This window comes from Pseudochaenichthys georgianus, chromosome 5 (assembly GCF_902827115.2).
Source record: "Pseudochaenichthys georgianus chromosome 5, fPseGeo1.2, whole genome shotgun sequence".
NCBI classification, from domain to species: domain Eukaryota; kingdom Metazoa; phylum Chordata; class Actinopteri; order Perciformes; family Channichthyidae; genus Pseudochaenichthys; species Pseudochaenichthys georgianus.
The window spans coordinates 23,632,961-23,651,670 of record NC_047507.1 but is presented as its reverse complement, the minus strand read 5'-3'; the positions used below and the strand labels follow the sequence as shown (position 1 = coordinate 23,651,670).

Here is an 18,710-nt window from a genome sequence, read left to right as displayed (position 1 = left end):
TGTTGATTAAAAAACTCCCAACTCCTCATTATTCTTCATTTAAGTATATAGCGATGGTAGTGCTCTACTACTTGTTTTTGAGTCTTTCACATGGAAACTCTGGGAACCCCCCACAGCTTCTGCATAAAAGACACATCTTGAAGACGCAGAGGGTTAACTTCAAGCCCCCACCACCACCCACATCTCCAATTTGAAAGCCGCCTCTCTACCGGGAGAGGAAGGCTCTTTTTCGGTCAGATGGCGTGCTGCAGTCCGCCCCCGTCATTCTCCAGCCCACACAGACAGGGCAGCCAGCAACCAATACGCTGCGCCGGAGGAGGATTTCTGCCAGTGATTTCAGACGAGCTACGATACGCAAAGGGGATTTACTACGCCAATCTGAGCTGGGGAAGCTTTCGGCGATAGGTAACAGGGTAAGAAACTTAGGATAACAACTGCGATGTGTTTTAGGGTGTTTTCTACGAACATCTGGCTGAGGAATACTCGATGGTTTTATCTCATGTGCAGCCAATAATCCAAGTGTTAATACTTTTTTGTGTACGCTATTCTAAATGTAACCTGCGTTTTATCTAATCAGCCGTGTCTCATTGACATTAGTTTTTATTTATTTTGTAGTCACTCACTCCGGGAGTAGCCTACCGACATTGGAGAGACACCATTCTGAAAAAACTCTCTGCACATCGGTCTGACCTGAATAAGGTAAGAGAGCATTTTCTGTACACCATTAATCATATAAGGGCTAAAAGAAAAAAGAATAAAAAAAAAGAAAGTTGAACATGGTTTGCATATGTAAGAAACTATTCCAAAGCATGCATCAACTTTTCATATTCATGTATTTTTTATAATAATAATCCTTATATTTAATATAGCGCTTTATCAATGACTCTCAAAGCGCTTTACAAATACACATTACACATACATGTAATGGTCATCTACTACAAATGCTTTATCATGATAGAAGAGGTGCAGTTCAGATGACAAAATACAACAAAATGTCTAAACCTGCAGGTTCATGTCTTCCTCTGCCTAAACTTTCCACAGCTGTGTGCCATGTCTCTGCCTCGCACACTTGGGGAGTTGCAGCTGTATCGGGTCCTCCAGAGGGCCAACCTGCTGGCCTATTATGAAACCTTCATTCAGCAGGGTGGTGATGACGTGCAGCAGCTCTGTGAGGCAGCAGAGGAGGAGTTTCTGGAGATCATGGCTCTAGTTGGCATGGCCACCAAGCCACTGCATGTGCGTAGGCTCCAGAAGGCCCTCAGAGACTGGGCGTCCAACCCTGCCCTTTTCAGCCAGCCCGTCTCCAACGGTCCTCTGGGGGGCATCCCACTGTTCAAAGTGGACAGCACAGGCTATGGTGGATCGGCAGGCGGTCCCAGGAAGTCTCTGAGCAACGGGCAGCCTGGGTCCCCCTGTGAAAGGGAAGATCGGGCATGTCTTACTCCGATGCACAGTGGGAGTCCCAGAAGCCCTTGCTCCCAGGCATCCCCACAGCCACCAGACTCACACTACAGGGAAAAACTGTCACCCATGGACCCACACTGGCTCACCCTAGAGCCCGATGGGAACTGCAATCTCTCATCTGGACTCGAGGATGAGTCTCCCAGCCCACCACTGATGTCAACATGTCCTCCTGGTCCCTCTTCTTCTCCAAGCCCCTCTGCACTGTCCGCCTGGCCCGGAGGACAGCTGGACGGGGAGACGGCGAGGGCGGTGGTGGAGAGCGTTGACAGGCTCCTCAGGACCCTGCCCAGGTCAGATGCTGCAGAGGTGAAGACTCTTCTAAGGATGAACAAGAAGATGGCAAAGACTGTGGGACACATCTTCAAAATGGGTTCCCAAGATGTTAACAAAGAAGAAGAGATCAGGAAGTACAGTCTCATTTATGGACGCTTTGACTCAAAGCGGAGAGAAGGGAAGCAGCTCACACATCATGAGGTAAAAGCACCAGAGACAAAGATGACATTGTTAAACATAGGGAGATAGAAGAGTTTGGAACATATAAGTGAACATTTTGCATAAAATATCACCCAGACAATGATTCCATTTTTAAAATAAAAGTTCACAATCCAGAGTGCAGCTATTTATACATTTGTATACACAAAGTAATCAATGTATGTATTGTCTGCATTACATCTTTAAAGCCCTTTCCCTCCTTCACTCAGTGCTTTTCCTCCTCAGTTGATCATCAACGAAGCTGCTGCCCAGTTCTGTATGCGCGACAATGCCCTTTTGCTGAGACGGGTGGAGCTCTTTTCTTTGGCTCGGCAGGTGGCGAGAAAATGTGCCTACACCTCCACACTAAAGCATGCAAGGTAGGGACGCTGCCTGGAGAGAACAGTAATCTGTTCACCAGCAGCCAGTAACCAACACACCTCGAGAAAAAAAATCTGGAATATAGATTTAATTTCAATCCAGACCCAGCAACATGGAAACTCTGAAAATAAATTCATGGTTGAGTAGCATTTTGTTGTAATCAGTCATATGGGAAATAAAGGAAATCATAGCAGAAAAACTCACTTATGACTTATGAGTCATAGTCCTACCGGTGCATTTATTTTCTTAATCAGAACACATGGGGAATTAAAGTCCAAACTCTGTGGTGTAAGAATGATGAGCAAAATTGGGGCCACACAGGAAAACAGAAATCCCCACTGTGTGTTTTACCTTGCATACTATATTGCTATAAAATATAAGCTTTAATGAGAGTTTCAAATGTCCTTGTTTATCAGTGTCATAATTCCAGATATCATTGAAACAACTATATTTTAAAATTCTAATATTTTGACCAATATACAATGATATATTTGATATCATCCCCCCAAGTCCAGTTAAAAAAGGTGTAAAATATAATGTCTATTCTGTGTGACTTATTGTGTCTTGCCGCAACTTGACAAACACATTGTCGTGATTTACAAAAATAAAAACCTAAATCGTCTTCATCATTCACCTGCCGAAGAAGGTTAAAGATCTGTGAAAATAATGTGTTAATGACATTTCTTGTAGCTGAGGTCACAAACAAACTCTTAATTTCATTTCATTGTGTTTCTCCTGCAGGACAAATGCAGATGAGAACAGCCTACTGTGCCAGAAGAGAGCGAGACATGAGGTGAGTTTTCATAGAAGCACGGCTGCCATTAACAATACTCAGTGACATAGTGACTTCCAATAGATTAATGTGTGTTTCTAACAAACGACCCTGTGGCTGAACGTAGCCAAAGTTCAGGTTACAAGTCAGTCATTTGAAGTGGGATATGAGCACTAAATTGTCAGTGATGTGTTTTAGGTAATTGTGCCTGAGAGTGTGTCCTCACTTCTCGGAGTGGAGAGCTCCGAGGGCTTGACCCAGAGGGCAGATGATGACAGCTTATCTGCAGAAAGCCTCGACAGTGTATCACATGGTAAACACTTCTTATCTAAATCATTAAGATATGTAAACGGGTCATCATTTAATCAGCTGATCTTTAACTCCAGACATTCTTCATATTTATTTCTATAAGAATTTGCCATTTGTAGACAGCATTTACACCCAAATCTGTGTGTCCTGTTAGACATCGGCTCACAGTGCAACCAATCTCCATCCCCCCGTCCCCACACCGACACGTCCAACCCTGCCAACTGGAGTCGCCATCTCATACAGCAAACGCTAATGGACGAAGGGCTGCGATTGGCTCGGATGGTCTCACATGATCGGGCCGGCAAGATCAACCTAGCGTCAGAACGAACTCGCTGTACAGGTGACTTTTCCAATAATTACTTAATTATTAATGCTGCAACGTTTAAGCTTGAGTAATACAGCAATTGTTTTCAATTTTTTTCAATATATTGTTTTGTCTATAAAATGTGAGGAAATAGTCAAAAGAAATTCCAGTCCAAGATGGTGTCTTTAAATGTCATTTTTTGCCCAAGATATTCAGTTCAATATGATGTAAATACAGAAAAAAGCAGGAAATCTTCATATTTCGAGGCTCTTGCTTAAAAAAATATTTTATCGATTGACAAAATAGTTATCAAAAATCCCATTAGTCGACTTATCGGTTCAGTTTCATTAACAATAATATACGCTTAATAATGAACAAGGTCTTTTTGCAATGCTTGTCCAACTATGTTAAAAAAATAAATAATTTGATATTATGGGGAATACACTTCTTTGCTTTCTGGTAGAGATTTAGATGATAAGATCAACACTGCTTTCATATTGGAACTGCAAATAAATATAGGTTCAGCCAGCAGCTGGTATTACACTAACCGGCTGCTGGCTCATATTTAACAGACATGAGAGTGGCATCAATGTTCTAACTGTCTGTGCAAAAGCAATATGAAATATGAAACTATTAGCTAAAGTTGGAAAGTGGGGGAATTAAAAGCGAGCCAGTTGACACATGGTGTTGAATAGAAAATGACAGACAGAGTCTTCCTAACCTTTGCTAACAATGAATATTTTATAGCTCTACAGCTTGATCTGTAGTGAGTCACAATCTCTCTGAGGTGACGCCTCCCACCATGCGCAGCTGAACTTCAGCAGTCTGTAAATTAGAGAGGATAGAAGTTAGAAGGGGAAACAGAGGGAGGTGTTGAGTGATATATGGAGAGGAAAGGAGTGAGAGAAGGAGGGTAGAGAGCGAGAGAGGATGGGTGGTGTTACACTGTTTTAGCACTTCTTCCATACCCTGTTACTGTAGCAATTTTCTGACGCATCACAGATTCTTACAAGAAAAGCAAGTGATCTGGGCAAGTCAGCCATTCTGGGCTGTGTCGAAGAGATGAAGCGAGGAGAAGGAAGCCAGCAAAGACATGAGGGGGCGGGCAGGGAGGGTAGGGAGGAAGTACTCTGTGGGCGGCAGAATCGGACCCCCCCTCTCAGCAGCAGCTGACGTCAGAGTGTGTTAGGAGCGTGGGCTGAAGGGCGGGATGGATGGGGCGTGGGGGCGAAGGAGTGGGAGGTAATTGGAGGGGCGTTGCATTGACTCACCAAGCGACAGTGTACAAAAATAAAACCTGTGGGCAGAGAAATGGCACAGTCTTTTTTATACAGCTTCTCCCACTACCAAAAGGACTGCGGAAATAACAAAAAATGACATATGTTTCATCTCTGATGTCGATCTCCCTCGTCTTGGTTCTTCTTTTTTCTGTCTCTCTGATCCAAGTTTCCTTCGCATGTCTCTCTCATAACTGATCTTCCTTCATATTTCTGATTACGTGCTATCGTTTTTTTTTATTGCATCTGTTCTTCATCAGTTATTTTCTTACTGCTTGCTGTTAGGCCACATGGACATAGAGGTCTTCTTAATTAGCAAATTAATTAATTAATTTTCATTGACTTGGGAAACAAGTTAAGTGGTATTTAAATGTACTACTTCTCTTGCAAGCTAATTAATGCACATCAGAAAATACAAAAACAACAATGAACATCAACTTTGGTTGGATGCAATTGTACTTTATTTGTTGACCGCATCACCTCCTTACAGTATCACCAGCTCAACAAAAATCTAACTTGTATTACTGTAGACCTTTTGTTATTCACCAGCTTGGATTTGTCATACACCATGATGAGTTCAGTGTATGTGGGAGAGTTTCTCAGTGAATTCCCCAAACTATTATTCAGAGGTCTTGAAACACTTGTTGCATCTTGAGTAATATGACTGAGCTTGTGTACAGTATAACCTTCGTTTTATAATAACTGGCTGTCCGGGCATTGTCAAACTGTTCATATATCACTCAAAATCGGTATTTGTCATTCAAGTGGCTTCGCTTTCATATCAGGTGATATCTTAAACTTTACCTTACTCCACAGATCATGACGGTAAAGTGGAGAGGCGGAGCTCGATAACAACGTGCAGGAGCAGCAGCCCTTGCATCACCAAAGACGAGTCTAGTCACCGGGGGAAATGAAAAAACTCAGCTTTTTTCCTCCGGCCTGCCACTGAACTCTGTCCATTTTACAGGTTGCTACTGACACTGACATATGATGGGAAGAAGACTACAGTAATCTGAATTAAGGAATGATACCATAAATGTGGAGTGACTTCTAAACACTGAAAAATATTCCATTTTGACTTTATAATCACTAAATATGAAGTGGGAAAATTCAATGTTTTTATATGGAGAAAAAACATAATTAAGAAAATAAATCTAGTTTTCAAGTCAGTTTTTATTGTAAGAAGTGCCATGTGTTGACAGTGCGGCAGGTTTTAAATTAAATGGGCTCTACACAGTAGAGGGCACTGTAACTTTGGAAATAGAATCTCTTACCTTCATCCAGTAACATACTGGTTATGTTAAGGGAATCTGGTGTCATAGGTAAACTTGTATTCACTTTTATAGCAAGTAACAGGCTAAAAAGAGCATAAGCAGCTCCTCACCCTCAGGAAATGTTTTGATATTTTAGTTTTTGACGTATGTGCATTGTTTAGGATTCAAAGATGGTAATACTCAGCTGTGTGTTCACTGAAATCGCCGTTAGGTTCAGAGGCCTTTTATTTTTCGCTGCATCATCCAATCGCCCATATGATCTAAACAAATGGGTTGTGGTTTATTAGATACAAAGCCGCAGGTCTTCATCATCCTCTCCTTCACATCTTTATCTAATGGTATTTTGCACAAGCAGCTGATATGGTGTTTTGTAAGAGATGATTTTCCATATTTTTCATTTTCTTAAATTCTGTGAGAATGCCCCCCAGAAAACCTTTCAAAAGCTGGTCGAAATTTCGTAAGAACACCAATGTTTCTTTATTTTATTTTCAGCTGATAGTTAACATGTGAGTTAACCTCTCTACACATCAGGTTACAGGGTCTTGCTCCAGAGCAGGGAGGATGCTGCTTTTCCCCCTCCTCTTACTTGAATGGTGTTCCCAATAGGTGCCATTTTACAGCCTGTGAGGACACTGCATTCAAAACTACATTGCAAGATTTAAAGGATAAAAAAACAAAACCACAGCATTTAAAAATAAAAGAGAGGTGATTAGTGTAAATGTTTAATGCAGTTTTATTTAGGCGTGGCGGAAACAGACAATATGCCTGCATGTTTTTCTGATGATTTCTGTAGTCTTAGATATTAAGTTAACTAATGGTTTACTTTCTAAGCTTTAGAAAAATAAAAACCCAAGCAGAGGTTTACAGAAAGACATTTGCTTGACTCTCGATACAGGAACTGCTTCAAGTTATGCCAGCCTATTTGGCCCTGATTAAAGTGTTTTCAGACTTAATGTAATGCTAATAATGACTTTTTGTATGCTTAATCACAGAGTATGTCACTGAGGTAGCTTTCTGTGCATCAGTTACACCTGCCTGTCATTTGAGCAATGATAACCTCCTCAGTTTATTATGTTGCAAAACAGATTATTTATTTTGTTACATCTCAATAAATGTTATTTTATTGCTTGGTTTCCACAATAAATAATTTCTTCTTGGCTTTTCTGATGTGTGTAAGAAAAGGGCTGCGGGAGCTGCGTCACACAGCCAGCGACACCTCTGCGGTCGTATTGTTTGTTGCACTGACTCTGCACTGAGCTTGGATGCTGGCATGACTCACCTGTACCACCAATGTAATCAGCGCTCATTCACACAAACACACAGCAACTCTCTCTATTATCAGACAGAGAAGATAAAGACAAACAAACATCATACTACCTCAAATAATTTAGTACTTTGGTCTAGACTAAAACTTCCCAACAATTCATTTATTGCCATGATGAGAAATTGGACAACTACTAGTTGTATAGTTGTTATCTGACCATTACAAATAAAAACTCTATACAACTAAGAAAACAATATTTTAAAGGGGCCCTATTTTGCTCATTTTCTGGTTCCTATTTAGTGCCTCTACTCTACATGTTTGGAAGCTTTAATGTTCAAAAAGGTCTTTAATTTTCTCATACTGCCTGTGCTGGAGCACCTCTTTTCACCCTCTGTCTGAAACCAGACTACTCTGATTGGTTAGTTGTCATTGGTCAACCACTTAGAGATATCCCGCCCCTTAGCCACGTTCAATGTGTTGGAGCACTAGCCAATAGAAGGGTGAGTGTTACGTAGTGGTGTAACTATGTCCCGGACGTAAACAAAAGCGTCCAATGGAGGCATTTAATGCAGGAGGGGAGTATGTCCGAGGGACGTGAACTTTGGGATTTAAGCACACAAACGTATACAACACACAACAGGAAAGGGAAACCCCCTAAAGCTTAATAGGGCCCCTGTAACCTGTTATGAGCTGAACATTCAACTTTCGTGGCCTTTATGTCGAAAAACGCATCACAACTCATATACAAGAAGCTTTCTGTACTTTTTCACTTATGATATGGACTCTTTTTGTAAACACAATCACAATAGGTCAGCATTCAGAATCTACAGAGGATCATTGGGGAAAAAACTGATCCTTTGACTGAAGAAATATATAAAACCAGGTCAACATTTCTGTTTACCAAATTGTTTGGTTAGTGACCATAAACCTGCAAAACATACAACATGCCTATCATAACCAGCAACTGTAAGAATACTAAAACGCTAAACTTCAATGGTAAACATAATAACTTCTATAATTATTTCTAAATATCCACATGCTAACATGCTAGTTTGAAGCACCGCTGAGCATGGCTATATAGACCTACAGTTCTGTACAGTGTTTCAGTAGGCTACTGTAGAGTCTTATTTAATTACAAGTCCTCCATCAATAGACCAATGTCACATACACCCTGTTCAGATGTTAAAGGTGAAGTTCATGCAAAATAAATTGCTTTTTATATTTGATTACACCAGACAAATGATCCTTTTCTCTGATTATGTGAGCGACAGTAAACACGCAACAGATGAATGCAGCCGTCATCATCAATCAGCTGTCAGCAACAATAATCAGGCAGTTTAATCTTTGAGTCTATTCTTGGCCCATGCTCTTTCTTCAGTAACACAGCAGAGCAGCAGACAGATTATCAGCGTAATGCCTCACAGCAAACACTTGAAAAGCGTCGGGAAGGATATTAATGAAATTAGTAGGTTTATCATCTGCTTACACATCTTGAATATTTTAGGATCTTCCAGGTGAGCATTCAAATTCCCCCATTGCACGCAAATATGGGCAATATTAATAAGGATATTTGAAAAAGCTAAGAGTGCCTGCAAAGCAAATTTGAAAATGTTGTAACAAAAGGTTTTGAATAATACATTTTTTCGGATTTAATTATTTATTATTGTTTTCTTCAAGCTTGCATAGATAAAGTGGAACTGCAAATGTAAAGATCAACCAAAGTACATACTGACATGATTTTTACATCAATTTGGAAATGGCTATTCTCTTACAACATTTAGTTATTATAATAAAAATGTAGAAAATGTCATCTTAACCCAAGGTAAACTAATGTACAGTTACATAAGTGTACAATAATCACTGGTCAGTGAGTACTGAACCCAGTCCCAACCATTTCATAACAGGTTAGCAACACCAGCAATTTGAGACGACGATGATGATGTAAGAAACGTGGCAGTAGATGCTCCAAAATGTGGAAAGATTTTCTGTCTTCAAAACAGATATAATCTCCTTTTCAAACAGTTACTTAAGATCATAAACCCCAAATAGTGTCTCTCTTTCCAAAACTACCTTTGTTAAACATATTTTTAATTAGACACAATACAAGCCAAAATGACTTTGGTGCTCCATTTTGTTTATGTCCAAGAGCTACAGTAATATTAGGGTTTCAGATTGAAAAGAGGAAAGAACGCCAATTTGCCTGAACATTACAAACCACCATTTATTTCAGAGATTTATTTCCCTTTAAAGGCCGTGTAAGCCATCAGGATCTATATGGTCTTCAAACACATGTAATATCTATTAATCTCATTATGTAGAGCAATGTTTCTATTATCCAAACATTGTAATTCACCAAAGTAGGAATGGAAGTTTCACGAGTTTGCATTGTATTTCTGGCTACCTAGCTTATCATTAAACACTGCATTGTAGGGTAATGTAAAAAGTGGACTCAATCTGAAGCCTTGATATTGGCACCTGTTTTTTTGATCATTTTCATTTTGTTTGTTTTCAAACAAGAAGTGACAAGAGAGGATTGAGCTATATACCAACCAAGACATGTTTAGTCGACCAAAATGTTACAATTAACTTTCATAAACTGAAACCAAAATGTGAAAGATATAAAGTTCTAAGAGAAAAGCCAGGACAACACCCACACCGGACATGCCCTAGTAGCAACGGTCAAGCAACCTGTTGGTAGCCACCTCCTAAAGCATACCTTTCTTTATCATCTGTTTTACTATATGGGCCCACAATTTACAAAATCAACATATTGAAGAAGACTTGAAACATACACTCATCAGGAAAACGTGAATCTTGGAAATCAAAGTAGAAGTAGTCACATTTTCTTTTGGAACCACTAGAGACTTTTGTTGGCTATTTGAAAGAAAGCAGGCACGTTGGCACTGGCGTCACTCTTGTTGCTGAATGAAAAAGACACACTCATGTCAGGAAGAGAAGACAGATCAGTTGAGTCTAGGTGACGTGGGTGTACAGATGGCGTAGGAACTCTCCTCTGGTGGCTGTGTCCCCGGGGAAAACCGCCTGGCAGAACTCACAAACATGAGACTGCAGCACCACGTCTGACATCAGCATGTCTCCAAACAAGGAGGGGCCTCCTGTCGCGGGCATCTGACACAAACACAGAGGACACGAAATGGACATTTTTGAGGAAGAACATGCTAAAAATCCAATGCCAGGTTTGAGGACCCTGGGCCAATACAGGTGGGATTATTGTCCACTGAAGAGACCTACCCCCACTGTGTGCATTGTCCTGTCTCCAATACGATTATCTGTGTGCCCCGCATCATTTGAGACATGAGGACAGGCTCCTTGCAATCTCGGGATGTCAAAGCTTGACAGGGGTGCATCCATTTGCTCAGACTTCCCATCTGCCTTTCCCGTCTGATGAGGCACATCCACATTGAGCTTAGATATATCTTCAGCTAGGACATCGTAAAAGGTCCCCACGTTTTTAGAGAGGCCAACAACGCCACAATGTGCTCCAGGGTTGCATGATTTGGAAGTTTGACGCTTTTCGTGCAAATATACAGGGATTTCTTGGGTACACTGGACAGGGATGGACATCAAATCACTCAACTCTCCATTAGGAACAGTGGCACCTGCAGACAAAGAGGTTTAGATGTTAAAAGGATAGTTTTAAAGTTGGTTTGTTTAAAGTGTTTATTTATAGCCAGTGTGTATATATACATATATATGGAAAAAACAACAGAAGTTACTGCTCCTAAAATAAAGCAATGTACTGCTGTGGACTCGGGCAGCAGCAAGAGTGGTTGCCTCCATCTATCCTCTCAACAAAGATTCCTCTGACAAAAATCCTAATATTACCTTGCAGAACTTGGGGGTTGCTAGTTTATTTGCGCTACTGTGTGTAACACAATCAAATTAAATGCAGTAAAATCTTATTTTGTTACATTTTACTGCACTCAGAATTCTACATAACTATATTTTGTGTAAATATTGTCTTTATTTTCATTTGTTGCAATAGTCTTAGCTTTCATAATTGTAAAACATTTTATTTAATTTTTTATTTGGTTACGTATTCTACTTTCTGTGTCTCCACTTATACCAAATCAAATTCCTCGTACTGTATGTGTAAACCTAGTTGGTATAAACTGATTATGGTTATTCACTTCTTTTTTTGTTGTTCTTTTTTCCTTTAGGTTGCTAAAATATGTTTTGATTATGTCCTCTTCCACAACCGCACCATGAATGACAGCTAAGATATGATTATGAGCATTTGAAATAAATTAGGCTTTAAAAGGACCTTGCTGTTTCTGCAATGCTGTTGTGAGTTGATGTAGCAGAGCTGCCTGTCTCAGGCAAAGCGACCTCAGGTGGAGAAACTGCTGGTACAGTTCACTGTAAGCTTCCTCCATCTCACCAGCTCATGGATCTGCAGATGTTACAAAAATGGAAATAAAATGTAATCTTGTATATATATACTTAGCAAATACAGATGTGTTACTTATTAGGAAAAATATTAAGAGTCATCAGTCATGCTAGCTCCTTGGCAATACTCTATCTTGGCAGATATAGTAGAGCTTTGAATGTTAATGTCAGGACGAAAAAATATTATTATTATCTTATTTTGGCTTGTAAGCATCAAATATTTAGTGACCCCTTGTGCCTTGTATAAAAGCACCTTCATTATGCATGTTAAGTAGCTGTTGTTTTTCTTAAATTAGCTAGAAATCAGTCTACCATTATACGTGAAATATTACTATATCCAACTTGTAAAATTACCGAGGGCATTGCACAAAAACACTACAAATCTTTAGTGACAAATTGCATATGTACATAAACATGTCAGGATTGTCCTATTGTAATAGAAAAAGCTGTATGTGCTTTAAAATCTTCTCCGTAGAAATGTTGATCCTGAATGATTAGTACCATCAACAAACACAAATCTTTCATAAGACCTTTTGTAACCATAACGCCTTGCCTTTTCTGCCTCTGTGCAGTGATTTAAACTCATACTTAAAATACACTGCACTGTCTTGCATAGTACTGAAACTGAACTTACCCCTTATGAACTAATCCGTCACTGAATCCAGGACTCCTTGTCATTTCATGACAGTTGTTTTTCAGCCTCCTCCTGCAACAGGCTTCCTTATTTGTCAAGGCAAGAGACACTGTCTCAGTATGCAAATCTAGACTGAAATCTAGAAATGTGTAGAGCACCACAAAAACAACAACTTTCTGACAGTGAAATCTATTTACCAGATGAAGTCTTGCCAACCACAGTGAGTGAATGACAATTCTGTTTCTCCCCGAGCAGACCAATGGAAAGTATGCTTTACTCATGTAACAAAACAGTGGGTTGGAAAATGTTAAACATAAGGAAGTAGCTCTTGAAAATAGGGAAGTGTAAGCATTTAAATATAAAAGGGAACCTCGCCTTCACTCAGACTCTGCAGATTATATATAAGCAAGAGGAAAGAGTCAGGCTCTATTTGTTGCTGCTGTTTAATTTATTAAGATGTATGCACTGACTCAGTATATCAGTACTGATAACCCTACCTCTTTTAAGCTCACCTGTCACTGATCCTAGAATTCAGGGCTTCTTGTCCTTTCATAAAGTTGTTATTAGCCTTCTCCTTCTCCTTCAGGTTTCCTGGTATTTCAAGGAAATAGACAGTGTAAGTATGCAAATCTGGACTCAAAATATCTTTACGGCCTTCACTCAAACTGTCGTAAATGAGAGTCTGTTCTATCAAGATTTTAAAATATGTTTTCAACAGGGTCAAATGTATTTAACGCAGAATGGAAAAGGTGTTTCCTGCTTGCTATCCAAGTTACTGCACTCGTGAACTTTTCAAATATTCAAAGGCTTCATTGTTATATGCAAACAGGGGGTTACGTATTGTAACCCTAGTCATTTAAGCACAGGTGGAGCCCTCTACTGGACTATATGGGTACTACTCTCAACCATGCTAGCCGGCCAATCGGGGCGAGCCTACCTGAATGCGCGCTCAGGGGGGGGGGGGGGGGGGGGGGGGTCAGATACCTACTGACCCACAGCCCCCCCCCCACCAGTCCTGTGTTGCCCCAGCAAGCACAGACGATGTGAGAAGGAGCCAGACATGTCCAAGAGATAAAACCTTATGAAGGGACCTGGCGTAGACCAAGACGCCGCCGTGCATATGTCCTCCACACTCACGCCGTTGAACAAGGCTGTTGATACTGCCATACCACGTGTCGAGTGTGCATGGACCCCAGTGGGGAAGGCTCTCCCTGCCTGTCCATAGGCATGTGAAATGCACTCGCAGAGCCATCCTCTCAGGCGTTTCTTGGACAGAGCTTTACCGGCCACACCATCCCCAAAGCACACAAACAGCTGTTCAGTGTGCCTAATGGAAGCCGTGCGCCCTACATAACATTCCAGCGCACGCACCTGGCAGAGGAGGTGCAATTTAGTCTCCCTGTCCCCAATATGGGGTGGAAGACTAAAGCCATATATAATATACGTTTATTTAATAATTGATTTATATTCTGAATGAGCTAATATTCGAAACTTAAAAAGTAACTAGTACCAAAAGCTGTCAAATAAATGTAGTGGAGTAAAAAGTACATTATGTACTTTATTACTATCCACCACTTATTTTAGCACAAGTCTTCCACAATGCAACAGTTTGACCAGAAAGTCAACTGTGTTTGACACAATGTTTCAAACATGAGGAGAAGGGTGCATGACACTGACTGAGCAATGCATCCGCAGCATTTATGAAAATTATGTTATGCTGTCTGTATCCTTCCTTTTTTTACCCCAACACTTTGTTAACCTATTTTGTTTGTTGTTGTATTTAAGACATACAACAATAAACAGAATATTAACGTTAGAACAGTAACTTTTATAATGTCTACCATACATCAATCGCAACATTGTGTGATTGTCTCTGTGATGTTGACATGAAGAATCACACTTTAGCTGGTTGACTCAGTTTCACTAGAAAAATGAGGAACTCAAACCGAAATTCGTTTTCCATTTAGCTTATTTTCCTGCTGTGAGACTTGAATCATGTGAGAATAATTTCCCGTGTGAATCATATTTTTTCTTTTAGTTAAATGTAGGCTACTTACACTTTAAAGTATCGATCATTCCCAACAGGAAGTGCCGACGCAACCACAGCAGTCCACTGATGATGATGATGATGATGATGATGATGATGATGATGATGATGATGATGCGGATGATGCGGATGATGAAGCGGATTAACTACAGTCCCTCTGACAGGACTGGACAAAATTCGCATTTTACTATGATGTCGTCTCTCCCCGACACGAGCTCACCCTATGGAGTTCACCGGTTCACCTGCGTCAAACAACAATTACCTACCAAAATCATACTTCCTGCGTGACTGCCTTCAAAATAAAAGACACACATTTAAGTGGATATGCAACAAAAGTCCCAAGCTTTTTTAAAAGTGTTTCATGTTTTTGGACATTACTAAAAATGTATTCTGAAAAATATTCTAAGGGTTGGTTGAAACTTTATTTTCTATGGTTGGGTAATTTTTTTTAAAAAGCGCTGTTCCAAAAAAGTAATGAAATTACACAAGTAAAAATCAAGTTTACTCAGAATTGCTTAATGTCCACGAATATTGAGACTGGAATAGGTGAATGTTCGCATCATGATACTTTTTCTTCCAACGTCAAAGTAGATGGACAATGTTACCCTGATGTCCTTTTTTTTATGTTAAAGATTTCCATCCATATTATCAGCCCAAAAAAAGGTTTGCTTTTGTTTCTACTGCACCTGTTTTTGTTATGTTCAGTCGTGTTTTTAATTTGTGGCATTATGGACAAAGCATCATCTGCATTATGTTGTGTAACCCTGTGTATCATATTGAATTACTTCTTCTTTAATGCTGCAAATAATTCAATCAAAGCCATCGAACCCCTGTGATGAGAGCTCTACATAAAAGTGTTTAGTCATGGTTAGTCCTGCTTCACTGTACAGCCTGTGTGGCATTCTTGTGGTTCTGTCATGTGATGACTGTAGCTGATATGGATTTAAAAATAGACTAACATTAAGTCAGCAGAGTCCTGTCGGTGGCAGACTACCTTCAATGCCACCCATCCGTCCACTTAGGAGGAGCAGCAGTTTTTCCCCTCAATGTCAACCCCTGACAGCTGAGATCACAGCCAGCCCCTTGTGATCCAAGAGGGGTGCCAGCCCCTTTGCTTCAGACTGCTTATGTAAGAGAGGGATGGGCAGCCTTCACCTCTCTGAGTCGTGTCTTTGTCAAGTGCTTCTCCTAAAGAGGATCCACTTGTGTAATTTGCCTTATTTTTAGCTGAAAACAGCTGCTAATATGCAGTATTCATGTCTTTTTGTGTTGTTAGACATATCTACATGTTGACCTGGTACAGTGTCACGTCAAGTCAAAGCGTGGATTTTAACAGTTTGGAAACACTTAACAATCCAGTGTACATATGGTTTCATTTTTGTAATGACTCAAATACAAATAAATTAAGCTTTTATACTCAGGGCTCAAAGATACCTATCATCTCTAAGTTACAATTTGATGACAGCAAGCAGTAACCACACAGCCATTAGACGATCAATGAATAATAAATGAAATATAAAGATTGCATTAAGTATATAAAACCCAAGGCAGCAGGGACATGTGAGCTCTTAAGGGAGTAGGTCCTGAATCTTGGCACATTGTTCCTGCAGCCTTCTTTAAATTCCTAGTCTTGGAAGGAAGGTCAATGTACTTTAATTTCCAGGGTAAGTAACCATACTCGCTGGAACAGGAAGAAAAAATGTCTAGGTATTGGTGACAAACTTTGAAGCTTAAGATAAAAGTGTATAAGCTGCTGGACTTTTCTACATACATCATACACATGAGCCATCCTTATTGGCAGATCGATGATTAGAAATAGTCTGTAGCATCATATTTAGCCACATGGGACTGATAGCGATTTTCTCACCAAACTCTCAGGAAGGCAGCTTTTTTTGCTTTTTTCATTCTTGTGTGGTGCTTATATGGGCCTCAAATTAAGGCTGGAAAACATTCATAAAGATTGTGTTAATAACATATCATAAAGAATATAAAATGGTAATACAAAACGATAGTAAGAGCAAAAGTTAAACAATGTCAAAGAAAATCACATGAACCATTACCGCCAAACTTCATCTTTGTGAATGTCTACATGTTGAAATCTGTTATTAACAGCTCTTCATGTTTCCAAGGACATGTGTGATGCTTTTACACTTCCACTGCTCTTCATGAGATGCTAGTGTCCATAACTGTTCATTACATGTTAATATCATCAGATTTATATAAAACTCATTATAATTAAATAGGTTTCGACTACATACATTTTTAGCAGTCAGAGTGAGGATTGTTTATATCTGCAGTTATATATCTGTGTTGAACCGTAGCCAACAGCCAGCACTAGTTGCTGGTTTGCCCCATGTGTTTGCTCTGACCTTGAACCCTTCTGTCCTTGGACACACACACACACACACACACACACACACACACACACACACACACACTTCAGAGAGCCCCAACACAGGGATCAAGTGCGAAGGGACGGTGTTAGAAGAGGGGGCCCCACGGACAGCAGGGTGTGGTGTGTGTGTGTGTGTGTGTGTGTGTGTGTGTGTGTGTGTGTGTGTGTGTGTGTGTGTGTGTGTGTGTGTGTGTGTGTGTGTGTGTGTGTGTGTGGTGTGTGTGTGTGTGTGTGTGTGTGTGTGTGTGTGTGTGTGTGTGTGTGTGTGTGTGTGTGTGTGTGTGTGTGTGTGTGTGTGTGTGTGTGTGTGTGTGTGTGTGTGTGTGTGTGTGTGTGTGTGTGTGTGTGTGTGTGTGTGTGTCTGGGGGATTTGCCGTGAATGTATTCCAGGCATGCAGCCAGGAACTGTCATCTGCCAGTGTAACACTATCCATCCTGTCAATCTTGTTTTATAATTGTAACATTCTCATATTCTCCGGCTGAGCAGAGCGATGTTTCCAAAATAGTGAGACAAACACGCACTCACACACGCACATACACACGCACACGCACACACATGCACATATACACACACACAGAAGCGCACACTTTTCAAGGAGCATCTTTGTATATTAACTGTTTCATTAAAGGAAAACTGAATATTTATTTTATTTTAGGCAAAGATTAAAGGTAGGGTAGGTAAGAATGGAGAAACCAGCTTGAGTGCGCTAGAATTTGAAAGTACACAACCGGAAAAAATCTGCCTCTTCCTTCAGACTTCCTTACGGAGTCCCTCCTCCAACACACACGAACGCGCACATGACCAATGAGGGCACAAGATAAGTTTGTGCACAGATGGAAGGCTGACAGGCAGGTAGGCCATCCAGTTACTTTAGCCGGGCCGGCTCAGATGATTGGTTGTGCTTTTTACAGCACCACGGCTTCCATAGATGAAATGTTTTAATGTATTTATTGTCAAAGCATTTCATGTATTCATTGCTATCGGGATGTTAAGAGCATTCCATGGAATATAACAAAAAGTGTTTCTGAAGTGAATTACCTACCCCACCTTTAACACTGTAAAGTTCAAATCTCTCTTAAAATTTGAAAAGTGTCTCAACTTGGATGCATCGTATGGCCACTGAGGTAGGCACATTTGGAGAAACCAACACAAGTGTTACATTTTGACAGTATCCAAATGAAAAATATCCCGCCCTCCCTTTAGCCCTATCTCCAAAACCACTCCCCCAAAATACAAGGACAAGTCATCAAGAGAGCTTTAGGGGGAACGTTGTCATCGCGAACCATATCCAACTACCTCATGTCTCATTCTGAGCAATAAGATATCATTAAGGAACAGAAACAGCGAAGATGGCTATTGAACAATCAGAATGAGTGGAAGGCTGGAAGGTGATTTGCTGACTTGTTTGTTGTTGTACTGTGTTTAGAATTTCAACAAAAATGCTTCTTAAAAGTGTGGCTACCCTACCTTCACCCAAGGACAAATCGTTTTTCACCCTCTAACTGAATGATAATCAACCTGCCTCACCTTACTTTAGAATGTAATCCTGCAGAGTAACGATATTAAGACAGTGATGTACAGTTATCACAGAGATCCCATGAGCAATGACGTCTGCCAACTAATTTATCACCGGACTCCTTTAGTGAAAGAGGCAAGATCCGATTACAGAGGTTTCTAGGTGCTCAACAATGGCCTGCTATAAATACA

General features: G+C 40.3%; 2 protein-coding genes and 1 long non-coding RNA gene across 11 annotated transcripts in view; 2 read left to right on the top strand and 1 right to left on the bottom strand.

Annotated features, from left to right (window-relative positions):
- Positions 1-165: 165 nt before the first annotated feature.
- Positions 166-7,378, top strand: nab2 (NGFI-A binding protein 2 (EGR1 binding protein 2)). 2 transcript variants are annotated; one of them, XM_034083176.2, is made up of 8 exons: positions 166-405; positions 616-699; positions 1,042-1,938; positions 2,182-2,315; positions 3,058-3,109; positions 3,287-3,401; positions 3,552-3,737; positions 5,795-7,378. In XM_034083176.2, exons 3-8 carry the CDS (start codon positions 1,051-1,053, stop codon positions 5,890-5,892), a joined length of 1,473 nt encoding a protein of 490 aa, XP_033939067.1. In that variant the 5' UTR covers positions 166-405; positions 616-699; positions 1,042-1,050; the 3' UTR covers positions 5,893-7,378. The 2 variants fall into 2 exon arrangements, with proteins under 2 accessions (XP_033939067.1, XP_033939066.1); XM_034083175.2 differs by having other exon boundaries at positions 166-413.
- A 1,785-nt stretch (positions 7,379-9,163) lies between these two features.
- Positions 9,164-14,887, bottom strand: LOC117446773 (uncharacterized). Of its 8 annotated transcripts, none has more exons than XM_034083180.1 (7): positions 14,618-14,887; positions 13,073-13,151; positions 12,758-12,831; positions 12,561-12,646; positions 11,802-11,930; positions 10,769-11,136; positions 9,164-10,645 (listed from the first exon to the last, which is right to left on the bottom strand). In XM_034083180.1, exons 5-7 carry the CDS (start codon positions 11,911-11,913, stop codon positions 10,490-10,492), a joined length of 636 nt encoding a protein of 211 aa, XP_033939071.1. In that variant the 5' UTR covers positions 11,914-11,930; positions 12,561-12,646; positions 12,758-12,831; positions 13,073-13,151; positions 14,618-14,887; the 3' UTR covers positions 9,164-10,489. The 8 variants fall into 8 exon arrangements, with proteins under 8 accessions (XP_033939071.1, XP_033939074.1, XP_033939069.1 ...); XM_034083183.1 differs by having other exon boundaries at positions 12,561-12,642; XM_034083178.1 differs by having other exon boundaries at positions 12,758-13,151.
- Positions 14,888-18,257: 3,370 nt separating this feature from the next.
- LOC117446104 (uncharacterized) overlaps positions 18,258-18,710 on the top strand; it is a 7,452-nt gene continuing 6,999 nt past the window's right edge. Inside the window, exon 1 of the long non-coding RNA XR_004552112.1 lies at positions 18,258-18,391. This is a non-coding gene — a long non-coding RNA (uncharacterized lncRNA). The remainder of the gene's footprint in view (positions 18,392-18,710) is intronic.

Coding starts and splice junctions, on each gene's coding strand:
- nab2 (XM_034083176.2), top strand. CDS start 1,051: ATGTCTCTGCCTCGCACACTTGGGGAGTTGCAGCTGTATCGGGTCCTC. Junction 2,316..3,057: donor TCCACACTAAAGCATGCAAG/GTAGGGACGCTG, acceptor TTTCTCCTGCAG/GACAAATGCAGATGAGAACA. Junction 3,402..3,551: donor CCTCGACAGTGTATCACATG/GTAAACACTTCT, acceptor GTGTCCTGTTAG/ACATCGGCTCACAGTGCAAC.
- LOC117446773 (XM_034083177.1), bottom strand. CDS start 11,913: ATGGAGGAAGCTTACAGTGAACTGTACCAGCAGTTTCTCCACCTGAGG. Junction 11,137..11,801: donor AGCATTGCAGAAACAGCAAG/GTCCTTTTAAAG, acceptor CTTTGTCTGCAG/GTGCCACTGTTCCTAATGGA. Junction 10,646..10,768: donor GGACAATGCACACAGTGGGG/GTAGGTCTCTTC, acceptor TGTTTGTGTCAG/ATGCCCGCGACAGGAGGCCC.